At 44.1% G+C, this 13,845-nt stretch overlaps 1 protein-coding gene across 1 annotated transcript; it reads right to left on the bottom strand.

Moving 5' to 3' along the window:
* Window positions 1-805: 805 nt before the first annotated feature.
* LOC101767795 (histone deacetylase 5) lies at window positions 806-8,464 on the bottom strand. The gene is made up of 13 exons (XM_004958168.3): window positions 8,077-8,464; window positions 7,282-7,483; window positions 7,020-7,166; window positions 6,746-6,858; window positions 5,319-5,530; window positions 4,916-4,980; window positions 4,405-4,575; window positions 4,224-4,313; window positions 3,254-3,610; window positions 2,456-2,649; window positions 2,051-2,207; window positions 1,424-1,488; window positions 806-1,281 (listed from the first exon to the last, which is right to left on the bottom strand). Exons 1-13 carry the CDS (start codon window positions 8,451-8,453, stop codon window positions 1,116-1,118), a joined length of 2,316 nt encoding a protein of 771 aa, XP_004958225.2. The 5' UTR covers window positions 8,454-8,464; the 3' UTR covers window positions 806-1,115.
* Window positions 8,465-13,845: the final 5,381 nt, after the last annotated feature.

The following is a 13,845-nucleotide window of genomic DNA, read 5'->3' as shown; positions in this document are numbered from 1 at the left end:
CACGCGTGGTTCAGGGAAACGAAGCCCAGTCAAGCAGAGGAACCGGCCCAAAATCTAGACGGCCCGACATCGACCCCACGCCGCGGAAGCGTACCAAGACATAGCCCAGCCCAAGCCTGGAGGAGGCCAAGGCCGCGACGGCAGCCTTCCTCGCCAGTGTCAGTCAAGCACTCCAGGTGCCCCTGGCGAGCATGCCAGCCAGGGGAGGCGCTGCCATGGCAATGTCGGTACCGGCCACACCAACTCAGTCCAGACCTCGCCGTAGCGGAAGATTGGCCAAGCAAACTCTGAACTCCACGGTTCGTGCATCCAAGAAGGGTGAGGTGCTCGTCATGCGCAAGCTTGGCCTTTGCTCCACTGATGGACCTGTGCCAGACCAGCCTCACCCTCAGTTGGCTTCGATCTTCCAAAGGCCACTGGACGCAAAGTACTTCTGCGCCATCAGGGGCATCTTCCCCGCTGCTCAGGCGCTTTCAGATGATGATCTGAGGGCGGTAGCCGTTCAGCTGAGCGGGGCGATCAGCGTCTGTTGATCAGCCGGGCGCTGCCACTTGGTCGCCATTCTTCATGGATCAGCAAAACTACAATATCCTCGTGCGGAATACTCGCGGATTGAATGTGCGATGTCGTCACGACAATCTCCGCGAGGCTGATGTCGACAAGATCGAGTTCTTTGACGAGCTGCGTTCAATCCAAACCTCCATTGGTTGCACCTGGATGATCGCCGGGGACTTTAGTCTACTTGACGCATCCTACAGCTCTGGGCTGACCGGCGACAGCAACGGTTGGCCTAGGCTCAGGATCATGTACAACATTAGCTAGCTAGTGTGTGCGTGTTTTTTCTCTTCAGGTTGTAAACACCTTAGGTGTAATGTGTCCGTGTGCACGTGCCCGGTTTAGCCCGTGTCGTAACGAACAATTTCTTCTTAATACAGAGATACGCAGCTCTCCTGCGTATTAAAAAAAAAAAGGGGATTCAGAATCTCCATTCGCGGAGAATGAAGCCTGGACATCACTCCTGGTCCTAAATCGATGTCATCACACGCTAGCAAAATATATTATCCTTACTACTCCCTACCGGCTGTACAAGCACACGTTGAAGCAGCCTTCACAAATCACAACCCTCTTGCAGCAGCAGCATTGATGTAGCTGGCAGCTCCGTCAGCATCCAGTTGCTCCCCTTCCACTAGTCCCTTTATCAGAGTGGCGGCGTAGGTCTTTGACGGAGGTGCTAGAGGTAGCTCACCAGATTTGTACCGCTCAATATCTGATGAGGGGCACCTGCAGAGACCGGAGGAAAGTTAATTAAGCATCACATTGCGAGCATAACACATTCTGACTGCCCTTAAAAAGGTTGCATTGAACTGTCATCCCCAAGTGACAAATTGGGGCAAGACTTAATAATGGGTACAATGAAACTCACGTCATAGTAAGAATTGGAAGTTCATCCTCGTCCCCAAGATAAAGTACATTGGAGTACCAGCTATCCTGCAAGAAATTCATCTATCGAACATTAGCTATGTTACAGAACTTTTTGAAACTCAGCATGACACGTAGATAATGGAACAGAAATAATATGGTGTCAGAATTATGCTCGTAAGGAAGGTATGGAATTTGTCTATTGATGAGGTGAAACTGGTACTTAGTTTTATATTTTTAGCTTTATCTTATTAAAATCAGACTTTCTTTTAAACATCGTTTACGATGTCAACAGAGATTCAAATTAGCTTAAGAAAGCATTGCTAAGCTAAGATGAACTTGAATAACCCAAAGAGGCTGTTTATGGCTCCTTGCTAAACAGATTAAGATTAAAAGTTCATACAAACATCAGCATAAATTTTCAAGGAAACCATCAAGGTAAAAGTGACCTATGTCGCTATGGGAAAAGAACTTGTCATCTATCAATAAGCTCCTGGAACAGCAGCCAGACTGACATATGTTTAGGAGTGACGTGTTCAACAGTGCAATGTTATTTAATCTCATTTAGCAACATAAAAATTGTATACAAAGGGAAGGGTACAATTATCGAACTGTGACAGGCAAAACAAACCTTGATAGGTTCAAGATGAATAGCTTTATTTGTAGACATAAACTCCACTTCAGATGAACCAATCAAAGGAGAGTCAGGATACACAACATTTCCATCTGTCCCATCCTCCAGCACTAGACGATTCTCTTGAAACAAGATATCATTGAACTGCTCCAGCCTGTTGAAGAGGGGCAAATTAGATGAGACGTGGAGTGTTAACAGAATGCCACCCTGCCTGAACTCAAAGATAAATACTCCCTCCGTCCCAAATTACTATTCGTTTTGGCTTTTCCAGATGCATAACTTTTGCTATGTATCTAGACATAATATATATCTAGGTGCATAACAAAAGTTATGTACCTACAAAAGTCAAAACGAATAGTAATTTGGGACGGAGGGAGTAGCATGTAAATGTGGCATACATACGTTATTTTGTACATGCAGACATAAGACTTCTCATTGTAGTTTATCTCAGGGTTGAGGAAAGCAACACCACCAGTACCCCAACAAGGGGTAGAGGATCTACCGAAAAGCAACCTATGAGGCACAATCTTCCACATGATTCCTTTTGGTGAGCTCGTGTCACGTGATCCGCAACATGGTATACTCATACCCTCAACCTGTCACAGGCAAAACAAAATAGAAATTTATCTTTCAAAGCATACTGCTTATAATATAAAAAGATCATGGAGGTCACAACGGCAGTGACATTACTCAAGTAATAAAAAAAGGGCGTACCCAGTGCGAAAGCTCCCACACAAGGTGGGGTCTGGGAAAAGGAATTCCTAGACGGCCTACCCTTGCAAAATTCTTTTAAAATTCTGCAAAGAGGCTAGTTCGAACCCAGGACCTCTGGGCCACAAGTGGAGAGTTTTATCACTGCGCTAGGTCCGCCCTTCAAAAAGGGCGTACCCAGTGCGAAAGCTCCCACACAAGGTGGGTTCTGGGGAAGGGAATTCCTAGACAGCCTTACCCTTGCAAAATTCTTTTAAAATTCTGCAAAGAGGCTGGTTCAAACTCAGGACCTCCGGGCCATAAGTGGAGAGTTTTACCACTGCACCAGGTCCGCCCTTCAGTGACATTACTCAAGTACTGGAATATATTTATATATCCCAAGAGAATCATGGAGGTCACAACGGCAGTGACATCTAACAAGTAGAACACACTGATCAAAGGAACCAATGCTCGTTGGTCCTTGCAAAAACATTGAGTTTTGAACTTTACCTTCCCCCCTTGAATATAGCATAGAAACCTTGGCTTCCACATGTTTGAACCAAAGCTGGCATACCAGACATAAATTCTTGATAAATCTGATCGCCAAGCAAGAGATAAATCAGATATTCTTTTGGACAGTACCACAGATACACCTTTATCTACTTGTACTGAATCAGTTGGATGATGTTCTGCTGTTGAGCAACTTGAGGCAGTCTTCACTGCAAGGTTGTCTTCATCAAGTTTCATTTTTGAGAGGTGTTCACTTATAGCATCATCAGCAAATTGAATAACATTGACTGATGAAACAGCACCAGAGAGCTCATCAACATCTTCACTGTCAGGCTCAGAATCAGAGGAAGCGTAGAGCTGTTCATTGCCATAAGGAAACATGAAAGGAAAATTATTCAAGGCTGACTACTGGATTAATGTGTCTCTATGATTTTTATCTCAACTGTCAGGAAGTCTCAATGCAACATGCCACATAAATGATAAATCAAATGTAATACAAGATAGTTGTAGATAAAAATCAACAAAGTTGAGCTATATAACTCACGTATGTTTTCCATAAGCAAGGCACTCAGGAGTTAGGATATAGCAATACACATGAAGGCTGAAAGCATTTCTCAGCATTTTCAATGGTGTGGCATGTGAGTTTGGGCTCACGGTGTCAGCATTAGACAGAGGGCTTTCACAATCACACATTTATCACCATTACACAGGAAATTCACAATCATCTATTGGATGATACAGAAATCTCTTTTCCTAATGTTCATTGTTCTAAAAAATTATAACATGTAATTGCTTATGAACTGAGCTTCTTAACGCAATTGGCACAATTCATGTTCATGCGTTCACCTTTTGAATTAATTGAACTACACTATGCTACTGTATTAAACACTGAACTGAAAATTCTGACCTGGCAATGGGAGTAAAAGCTGGAACTATTTTGACAACATATCTCTAGAAAAGGAAAATATACCTCACTTGGTGAAGGCTTAATCCTCAATGATAAATTCTCTGGCAGCTTGCTACTCAAAACAGGCCAGCATGTTTTCAATTCATTGCGTACCTAGTCAATATGGAGTTCAAAAGACAAAGCATGACTATAGATGTCCACATGAAGTAAAGAGCCAGACAGAATAGTGCATCCACATCATTACCGCTTGTATAACTCTCCATGTAGATTCAAATGGCTGCATCTCTGGAGAGCTGAACGTGAATTTGTCTCCCAAGAGAACTTTTGCACAAGCAGAAACTGAATTTGCTATGGACCTAAGGTTATAACCTCCTTCAAGGGCCATCACTATCCTTCCTTTAGCAAATCCTAATAGCTGCAGGATTTGGCATATAAGTAGTAAGAGCAGGCAATGGGTTTTTAGAAGGTTCTTGTATGGGCTTTGCATGATAGGCGCAAGTGTTGATCAGCACAGTGGAAAGCTCAAGATGTATAGAAGAAACACTAGACAGATGGAAGGGATTAAATGAAAATCTTCTAACAGGCATTGAAGATGCCACATTAGAGCTTTAGACAACTTTGATCCATCTAAACTATTCCAGTTCATCCCAACTTTTTTGAAAGTTCAAGCAAGACTATTGACTTCTTTAAGGACAGTGAAGTGCATGATGTGGTGAAATCTGATTAAAAGCTGTTATTTTTCTGCAACTGTGTACCTTTGTTAGTAGCAGGGCATATCCATTTGGTGTGATGCAGCAACCACCGAGAGGATCACCCAGTGCTAACCATGAAAAACAAATAGAGTAGAATTTCAAATCCAATGAATGATAAGAACAGACATGATCTACCACATAGATGCACCAAAAGAATATATTTTAATATCGTGTATCCAGAATTCAATACCACAAGAAAAGGTTCCCGAGATTTATAGATTCCTCAGCAGAAATCTCACTTCTTATGCAACAACGTAATTACAAAGATAAGTTGGACTAGTGTGTGCTCAGTTAAGAAACTACAACTTGTTGGTTGTTAGTACATTGTTGCCTTGGTTTATATAAATGCTTAAAATAACGAGTTGTTATTAAGTTAAGAGAATAAAAGAATTTTTCATCTATATACCTGCATCGAACCCAGCCGATACCAATATTATATCAGGATCAAAAGCTTCAGTGACAGGAAGCAATACATGGTCCCATGCAGCAATATAATCAGCATCACCACACTTCCCATGCTCCCAGGGAACATTAATGTTATACCCTTTACCAGCTTCTTCTCCGATGAAACAGTGAGAAGCATCCCCTTCAGCAGGATAGAAGCTTCCATAATCAAATCTATAGAACAAACATTCGAACAATAAATATTTGATTATGGCTTCATTAAGCTGGCAACAAACATGCATTAAAATGAATAGCTTATGATCCAAGATTCAATTGATTATTATGTTGATTGCAACAATGGACGTGTTCCAATTTTCAAAGAACCAAAAGAAAAAGGGCTGTGTATTGAAAATCAACCACAATAACACTACAGTGAGCTAAAAAGAAGTCTATCTTATATAAGCATGCAAATAGCAATTACATACTAAATTTATAAGTTTGTCATATCAATGAATTGGTTGGATATTTCAAGGAGGCGTCTTAGCCACATATCACAGGTTACAATCTGTGAATCCATCTTAAGCTAGTTAATAGAACAATAGGTCGCCACAAGTACCAAAGACAAATGCAATGAATTGGTTATCACATCTAAAATAATCAAGGGTTAGAGGGCAACAATTTGGATAGCTACTCGTACTATAGTGATGGGAATGGGCACTTAATGCTATTCAACATTACCTTAGATTTAGTGTGCACAAAACGGGATAGCGCCAAATATGTGACAGGTGATCTTTTTACTAAGAAAATAGGCACCAAATTTGAGCAGAAAGGGACGCAACCTAGGTGGTAAGATTGAGAGTGTACACTGCACCTCCCACCAACTGAGCTGGGCTCAGTTTCTATCACTACAGTTGTGCACATGATGGCAAAGTGTTTGGTCAGTGAGTTCCATGGCACAATACGTTGTACAAACGAATTAGAGGTGAAGAATTTTGATACTGTAAAACTGGCACTTAAGCGATTATGCGAGAAGCATGCCATCAACCAACTCTTGGAGTGATACAATGATATGATTTCATATTTTTCATGCTGTAAAGGACAAGTAATGAACAAGGTGAATTTGTGGAATGCAAGCGCAAACCACACTTGATCACGGCATATAATCAAACAGCATCAAAATACAGCCAGCGCTCAACCTCAAACAACTTTGTTGATACCACGCAGATAATCATTTGAGGTCTCAAGTTTCTCTATTAACAGCAAGTATCCAGTGTTTGCATGGAAAGGAAACCGGGATGTCGATACCATGGCTCTTCCAAGACCAATAACTCTCAAAACAAAAGATAAAACAACTGCTATAACTTTGCTAACATCATATTGCAATAGTAGTGATTCTACTATGAAGTTTAAACAAAACTAGCAAAGCAATGTCAAGGTGTCTTGTCAAACCTGTGAACTGAAAAGAACAATACACGAGGATCATTGTAAAACATTTTCTGTGTTCCATTTCCATGGTGAACATCCCAATCGACAATCAGTATCTTCTTGATACCCAAATCAGGCTGCAACAGAAAGAGCAAAGTTTGTAAGTGAACAAAACACCTTATTTGATCGTATTAAAACAAAGTATAGCGCTTGCTTCTTTGTAGAAAGTGATAAACATCGGTAGCACCTTTTGATGTAAACCCCACAAAAAAAACAGCACAAAAGTTTCAACACCTACCCTCTCATTTAAGAGATAATTAGCTGCAACTGCCACATTGTTGAAGAGGCAAAATCCCATTGCCTCATCATGTTCTGCATGGTGGCCTGGAGGTCTGACTAGGGCAATAGCAGAACTTAACTCACCAGCAGCAACTTTCTCAGCAACCTAAATGCCAAAGAATCCACTTTTCAGTGATTTCCCCCCGATAAGATGGGACATAATAGCTACAGAAAAGTAGAAAACGTGCTTATGCAGTGAATGAAACGAAGATGAAAATTACCTCTATGACAGAACCAGCTGCAAGAACAGCAGACTCTGAGGAACCCTTGTTGAAGTAAATGGAATTGTATTTCCTGGCAATCTTGTTTCTGCTGGAATCATATTTCTTCGAGCTAATTTCCTTCATCAGCTTTATATGGTTCTGGCTGTGAACAGAAGCTATATACTTGTCCTCAGCTTCCTTCGCCTTAAGGACCACACACCTGGAAGAGAATTATGTTTAAATAGCATCGCAGAACCCCACCGTCATCCTCAATAAGAGTAAAAGCAGCACGCTAACTCGCTAAGCAGAACAATGAACCAGATCAACAGCACATAAGCTGCAATGCTGGTGTTCAAGGTTAACCTTACTCGCATCGAAGTTCATGATTTACATTTGTAAGAGTATAATTGAAGCATCGATTTCTGGCAAGGAGTGGATGCGGTGTTTGAACTACTAAATGTCCCAACAAGTTAATTTGCTTTGCAATTTTTTTTTCGCATAGTGACATTTCGGATTTCAAGGCCTAAGCCTAGGGGAAAAAATCATGAACCCCAACACTTCCTGAGCTAATTTACAAAAATAACTAGAAGGTCAGTCATCAGATCGGATGGGCACGGCTGTACGGCACAACAAGTCAACAACAGCAGAACGAGCGAAGTGAGTAAAACACAGAGGCACGCGGACGCCGAGGCTCTCGTCCCAGGGAATTCAGCAAAACCCCGCGCGCGCCTCACCGATCCCCACCGAAACCACGCCGCTCTTCAACTCTAACAAAAGACAAGGGAGCGGGGCGAGCGGCCACTGGCGCCGTACCTGGACGCGACGCCCTCGGCGCTGAGCTTCCGCCAGATGGCGCGCAGCCGCTCGGGGTTCTCCGGGTGCTCCTCCCCGTCGGGCGTCGCGTGCGCGCACATCCGCTCGTCGTACAGCAGCCCCACCCGCGCCGCTCTGGACGCCGCGACCGCTGGGGGAGCCGGAGCCGCCGCCATCGTGTGCCGGCGACAGCCTCTTGCGACGGAGAGGCCGACCACCCCGGACCCGGAGGACGAAAGGGGCGAGCGAGGCGAGTCGGAGGCGGGGGAATTCAAGGGTGTCCGCTCCGACGACGCCTCGCCAGTCGCCTCGCCACTGGTCGTGCCTTCGTGGGCGTGCTCGGATGTCAGACGTGGGTCCCACTTGAAAATGGGCATTGCCGGGCTGTCGTTTTGAGTTTGGCTTGGGGGAAGGAGGAGGGCGGAGGGCCAATGGAGCGTGGACCGGCCTCGAATCGGGCCCATGTTCCCTTTTGCGGTGTTTGCTACACACGGCGCGGCTTCGCGTGTGATCGAATCATTTCTGTTTCTGCTTGTTACCTTTTTTTTTTTTTCCATCTGCGTCACTCTGTGCATTTGCGACTTTGCAACAGTTTGCATGTATGGGAAGAAAGGCAGGTTAGGTTGCTTTGTTTCCAGTACACAACTCTCATTGCCCATCCCGCATTTTCAGTTTGAAAATTTGAAGCTGTGGCATGCCTCTTCTTCCCCCTCGGTCCTGGGCTTCGGTACCTCCTTTACATCACCCCAACCAGGAGATAGTGGCGTCACAGACCGGCAGGGGTGGATTTGGGCCTCGGGCTGCAGCCCGGGGTGAGTCTCGAGAAGACTGGGAACAAGTTTCATAAAAATAGTATAAAAAGGTCAGGCAGCCCATTAGCTCACCTCGACGCAAAGTGAGCCAGCAGGCTGGAACCTTAGCCTTGGTTGGCTGGCCGCGCGCCTCCCGTCCGCACTCGTCATGCCGCACCTCCTCCTGCACTACCCGTCCACACTCGCCTTCACCCCCGCCCTCACGGCCCCGCGCCCCCGCCAGGTCGTCGCCTCGCCGATTGCCCTCACCCCCCCCAGCCCCGCCGGCCGCGCGCCCACGCCCCCGCTGGCTGAGCGGCACTGCGACGGCGTGCTAGTGGCTGAGCCGCTGAGGGCAGGCAATGGCCAACAGTACAGGCACATGTAGGTGAGATACTATGGAGAGAATTCATTACTTTGCAATATTCATTACTTCATTGAGTATTTGAGTCTTACTTTGCAATTGCAACATTTCATATCTTAGAATGGAGAGATACTATGCTAAAAAAGATGTGTCAAAGAGTAGTGCCGAAACTATAGAGAGCCGGGTTGAGAAAAAAGACCAAAGATTGAACTTGATACGAGAGATATAGTTGCTGATCCAGGAGACAGGAAGCCAATTGATGATTTTCATCATGACATTAGGGATGAGGCTAGAGGAGCATATCTACAAATAGGTCCATATAGGCTAGCTGGTCATAAGTTCAAAAACGAAAAAGATGGTAAAGGCTAATCAAGAGGATTTGTTGGATCATGGTTGGATCAATTTGATTGGTTAGAGTACAGTGTAGCCAAGGATGCAACTTATTGCTTTTATTGCTCTCTCTTAAGCCACAACAAACTGGGTTTCATAGTAATGATACATTCACCAAAGTTGGGTTTAGAAATTGGAAGAATGCAAAAGATTATTTCAAGGAGCATGCTCAATCAATTGATGGCTTTCATAGTAATGTAAGAAAGCGTGCACTTAATTCAAAAATCAGAGGCAAAGCGTTCAACATGTGTGGACTATTACAAGTGCAACAGAAGAGGAGGCATATAAAGCTCGTTTAACTATCATGTTAGGCATTGCTAGATTTCTCCAAGCTCTAGCCTTTCGTGGACATGATGAGTCTAAAATATTAAGAAATAAATGGAACTTTATGGAGATGCTTGAATGGTACAGAAAGAAGGATCATAAGGTTGCACTTGTGACTAGTGAAAATGCTCCAAGGAATAATCAAATGAGTAGTCCAATGGTTCAGAAAGATTTGGTTAGGGCTTGTGCAGATGAGACAAGTGCGTTAATTAAAAGTGAAATAGGAGATCGTTGGTTTGCAGTTCTTGTTGATGAGGCTCGTGATGCATCTATTAAGGAACAAATACCTGTAGTTGTGAGGTATATATCTCCTCTCCATTTGGTTATTTCGTTGACTTTGTTTTGTTGCTTTCAAATAACACTATTTTCTCTTTTCTCTTATAGGTTTGTCAATGATAAAGGAAGTGTGATTGAGAGGTTTCTTAGCATTGAACATTTTTCTGACACCACATCACCTTCACTTAAAAGAAGCATTGGATACTATGCTTAGAAGATATGGTCTATCTATTTCCAAGATTAGAGGGCAAGGATATGATGGAGCTTCAAATATGAGAGGACAGTTTCATGAGTTACAAAGACTGGTATTGAATGAAAACCCATATGCCTTTTACATCCACTGTTTTGCTCATCAATTGCAGCTTGTGGTAGTTTCGGTAGCCAAGTATTGTGGTTCACTTTTGATTTCTTCAATTATGTCACTTCAATTGTCAATGTTGTTACTACTTCTTGCAAGAGAAAAGATCAACTCCTTCAAAGTCACCATGATAAGATTGTTGAGCAGTTAGTGGTGCTATTTTTTCGGGAGAGGGAAAAATTAAGAAACTAATCTTGCTAGGCCTGGTGATACACGGTGAGGTACACATCACAAAACATTGGCACGTCTTATGATCATGTGGTCCTCTGTACCGGAGGTGTTAGAGAATATTAGTGAAGATGGAACTGATAGGGAAAAGAAAGAAAACTATAGCCTCTGGATTAATTCAAAGAATGGAGTCATTGAATTTGTGTTCATATTACATCTTATTATCAGAGTATTGGGGATGACTCGAGATCTGCCATAATGTTTGCAAAAAAAAAAATCAAAACATTGTTCGTGCAATAGGATTAATTGGCTCTGTGATGAGAAATATGAATGAAATGAGGGAAAATGGTTGGGATGCTCTTTTTGAAGAGGTAAAGGAGTTTTGCCTCCTCAACAACATAGACATTCCTAATATGGAAGATACGATATCAGTTAAAGGTCGTTCGAGATGTCGTGGTGCTAAATTAGTGAATTACTACCATCATTTTCATCGTGGAATTTTCAATGTTGTGATTGATCAAGTTTATTGTGAGTTAAACAATCGATTTCCAAAAAAATCAACTCAACTCTTGAGATGTGTTGCTTGTCTTGATCCGAGGGATTCTTTTGCTAACTTTGAGGTAGAGAAGTTAGTTGAGCTTGCTAAGATTTATAAAGATGACTTCTCTAATTATGACTGCATAAAACTTGTGGGTGACCTTCCTATATTCACGGACAAAGTTAGAAATGATAATAATTTTGGTACTTGTATTGATCTTGGTAACCTTGCTGAGAAGATGGTCTAGACTGATAGACATACAACTTTTCCTTTGGTGTATTACTAGTGGCAACAGTAACGATTGAAAGAACCTTCTCTACTATGAATATTATCAAGATCGAAAAAATAAAATAAAATGAATGATGATTGGATGAATAGTAGCATGATATGCTATACTGAGCAGGATTTGTTTGCATCGATTGAAGATGAAACAATTCTAAAGTTTTTTCAAGGCTTAAAAAATCGTAAGATGAATTTACCAATCGAGGGCTCAAGGTGCGTGTTGTTTACTTGTATTAGTCTATTTCAATATATAATGTTATCTTGCTTTATAAAGAGCTGAGATTTTTAAAATTTTTATGTAGAATTGAGGATATCGGTACAAGTGGTGTTAAATCATGAAGATGTGTATGATTTTTTTGGTACAAGTGGTGTTAAATCATGAAGATGTGTATGATTTTTTTTTTATCATGGAAGACTCTTAATTTGGTACTTTTCTATCTTCAATCTTCTACGTATTGTTTGAGTTAATTGGTTGAACACTTGGAATCAATATAATTATATAATTATTTGTGTTCTTTGAAAAATATGTTATATCTAATAGTGTATGGCTAGTAAGATTTTAAGCCTTATATTAGTTAGCCCAGGGCGGAGCCCATTTCTAGATCCGCCACTGCAGACCGGAAAGGTGGACAGGATAAACAAAGGCAATAGCATTGTGCTACGTCACCATGACTAATGTAGAGGAAACGACACAGGTTCATCCATACCATGTAGGGCGTGTTTGGCTGGCAGCCATAACACGCCAAGCCGCATCTGCGGCGACGCCAAACTTACGACGCCTCACTTGCGGTGCGAGAAACAACAAAGAAACGGCGTGACAGCCGCAGTTTAAGTCCCAACCAAGCACTACCAAACTTTCTCAGGGCGGCCGAACATTAGGCTTGGCATTTTGTGACGGTGAACCAAGCAGACCTTTAATTGTAAGGCATGTGACTGGATATGATTAGATAAAATGAAACTCTCCTGCCTCCCATGCTAATTTCACTCCAGAGGTACCGAACCATACATGGTTCGGCTGTGCTGAATTTTGGAGTTCGAACAAGGGCCGATGCTCTAGAAGAGGCAATCCTTAGAATAACAATTACAAACCCGGACTTGGGGGACGAGGCACAGCGGTGGCGCGCCAAAAACAAAAGCAGCCTTTTCCTTCCAGGCGGCCGCGGCCGCTACTTCGACGGAGCATCCTTTTCCTTCCAGGCGGAAGCAGCTCACTACTGGAGCCCCGTCCTTCAGGGCGTCAGCTTTGGACTTCCGCTTTTTGCAGGCCGCGATCCAGTCTAACGCGTTCCTCCTACCGAAGCATTCCCACACGTTCCTGTAGAAGCCCTTGGATGCCTCCCGAACCTCCGCTGTGAACCGTTCATCGGTCAGGAAGGACATGTCCGGCCGAGCAACGGACCCGAGATGAGTGCAACCCCCGGAGTGGAGTAGGATTAGGGCTAAGTTCATAGCTGCCCTGGCGCAGATGGACCCGTACCTCTCTGCCACCTTGGGCGTCGCCTGCGCGGCCTTCCGAAGCCAATGGAACGTTAAACCCAAAGAGTCCACCGGCCCGGGCGAGGTGGCTGTAATGCCCTTGAAGCCAAGGTCACCAAGGGCGTTCATCTTCAACAAGGCCTGGAGAGCCTCGGTCGCCGCCTTCGCCCAACCATCCCGCTCTATACGTGCAGAGACTTGCGCGGACTGCAGAATTAGGAGCTCCACTTCACGCAAGTCCAGGATTTCCCGACGCGAGTCCAGGATTTTCTGAAGTCTGCGAGCAGATGCCTCCGCGCTCACCCGGGCATCGTTCGCGACCCGTGCCACCTCCTCGGCACGCTCCCTACACTCCTCTTGCTTCCGCTTGGCCTCCAACTCGGAGACCTTCAACTCGGCGAGCTCCACCATTTCCTCGCGCACCTCTTCCCTAGCTGCAGCGAGGACCTGACGATGAGAGTGCCGCATTGCTTTGACGTGGAGGAGTTTCTGTCGGGAGAAAAAGAAAGGTGAATACAGATATCGTAGCGGGTCCGAACGATGAAGCAAGATCCCGCACACAGTTTGCAGATACCTTCCAGGCCGCATCCTCAAGCTGTGCGACCAGGTGTTCCGGAGAGGTGCTATGCAGCTGGGACGCTGCCGTGGCGAAGGCATCCCTCGCTTCTAGGGGAAGCTCCAAGTGCTCTAGGGTCAGCCCATCAAAGCTGAGGCCCCGAGAGTCCTGCCCAGAGGCAGTCCTCCGAAAACTCGGAAGCTCCCAACATGCAGAGTCCTCCTGCCCGGAGGTTGCCCTCGGGGA

The sequence above is a fragment of the Setaria italica genome, chromosome II (genome assembly GCF_000263155.2).
Source record: "Setaria italica strain Yugu1 chromosome II, Setaria_italica_v2.0, whole genome shotgun sequence".
Classification (NCBI taxonomy): Eukaryota; Viridiplantae; Streptophyta; class Magnoliopsida; order Poales; family Poaceae; genus Setaria; species Setaria italica.
This window is presented reverse-complemented; position numbering and strand designations above follow the sequence as displayed.

What these genes read in the sequence shown, in the direction of transcription:
- LOC101767795 (XM_004958168.3), bottom strand. Translation starts at nt 8,453, where the DNA reads ATGCCCATTTTCAAGTGGGACCCACGTCTGACATCCGAGCACGCCCAC. An exon ending in GTCTGCATGTACAAAATAAC is followed by an intron (nt 2,208 to 2,455) that starts GTATGTATGCCA and finishes CCTCTTCAACAG; the next exon opens with GCTGGAGCAGTTCAATGATA. An exon ending in CTTCCAATTCTTACTATGAC is followed by an intron (nt 1,282 to 1,423) that starts GTGAGTTTCATT and finishes CGGTCTCTGCAG; the next exon opens with GTGCCCCTCATCAGATATTG.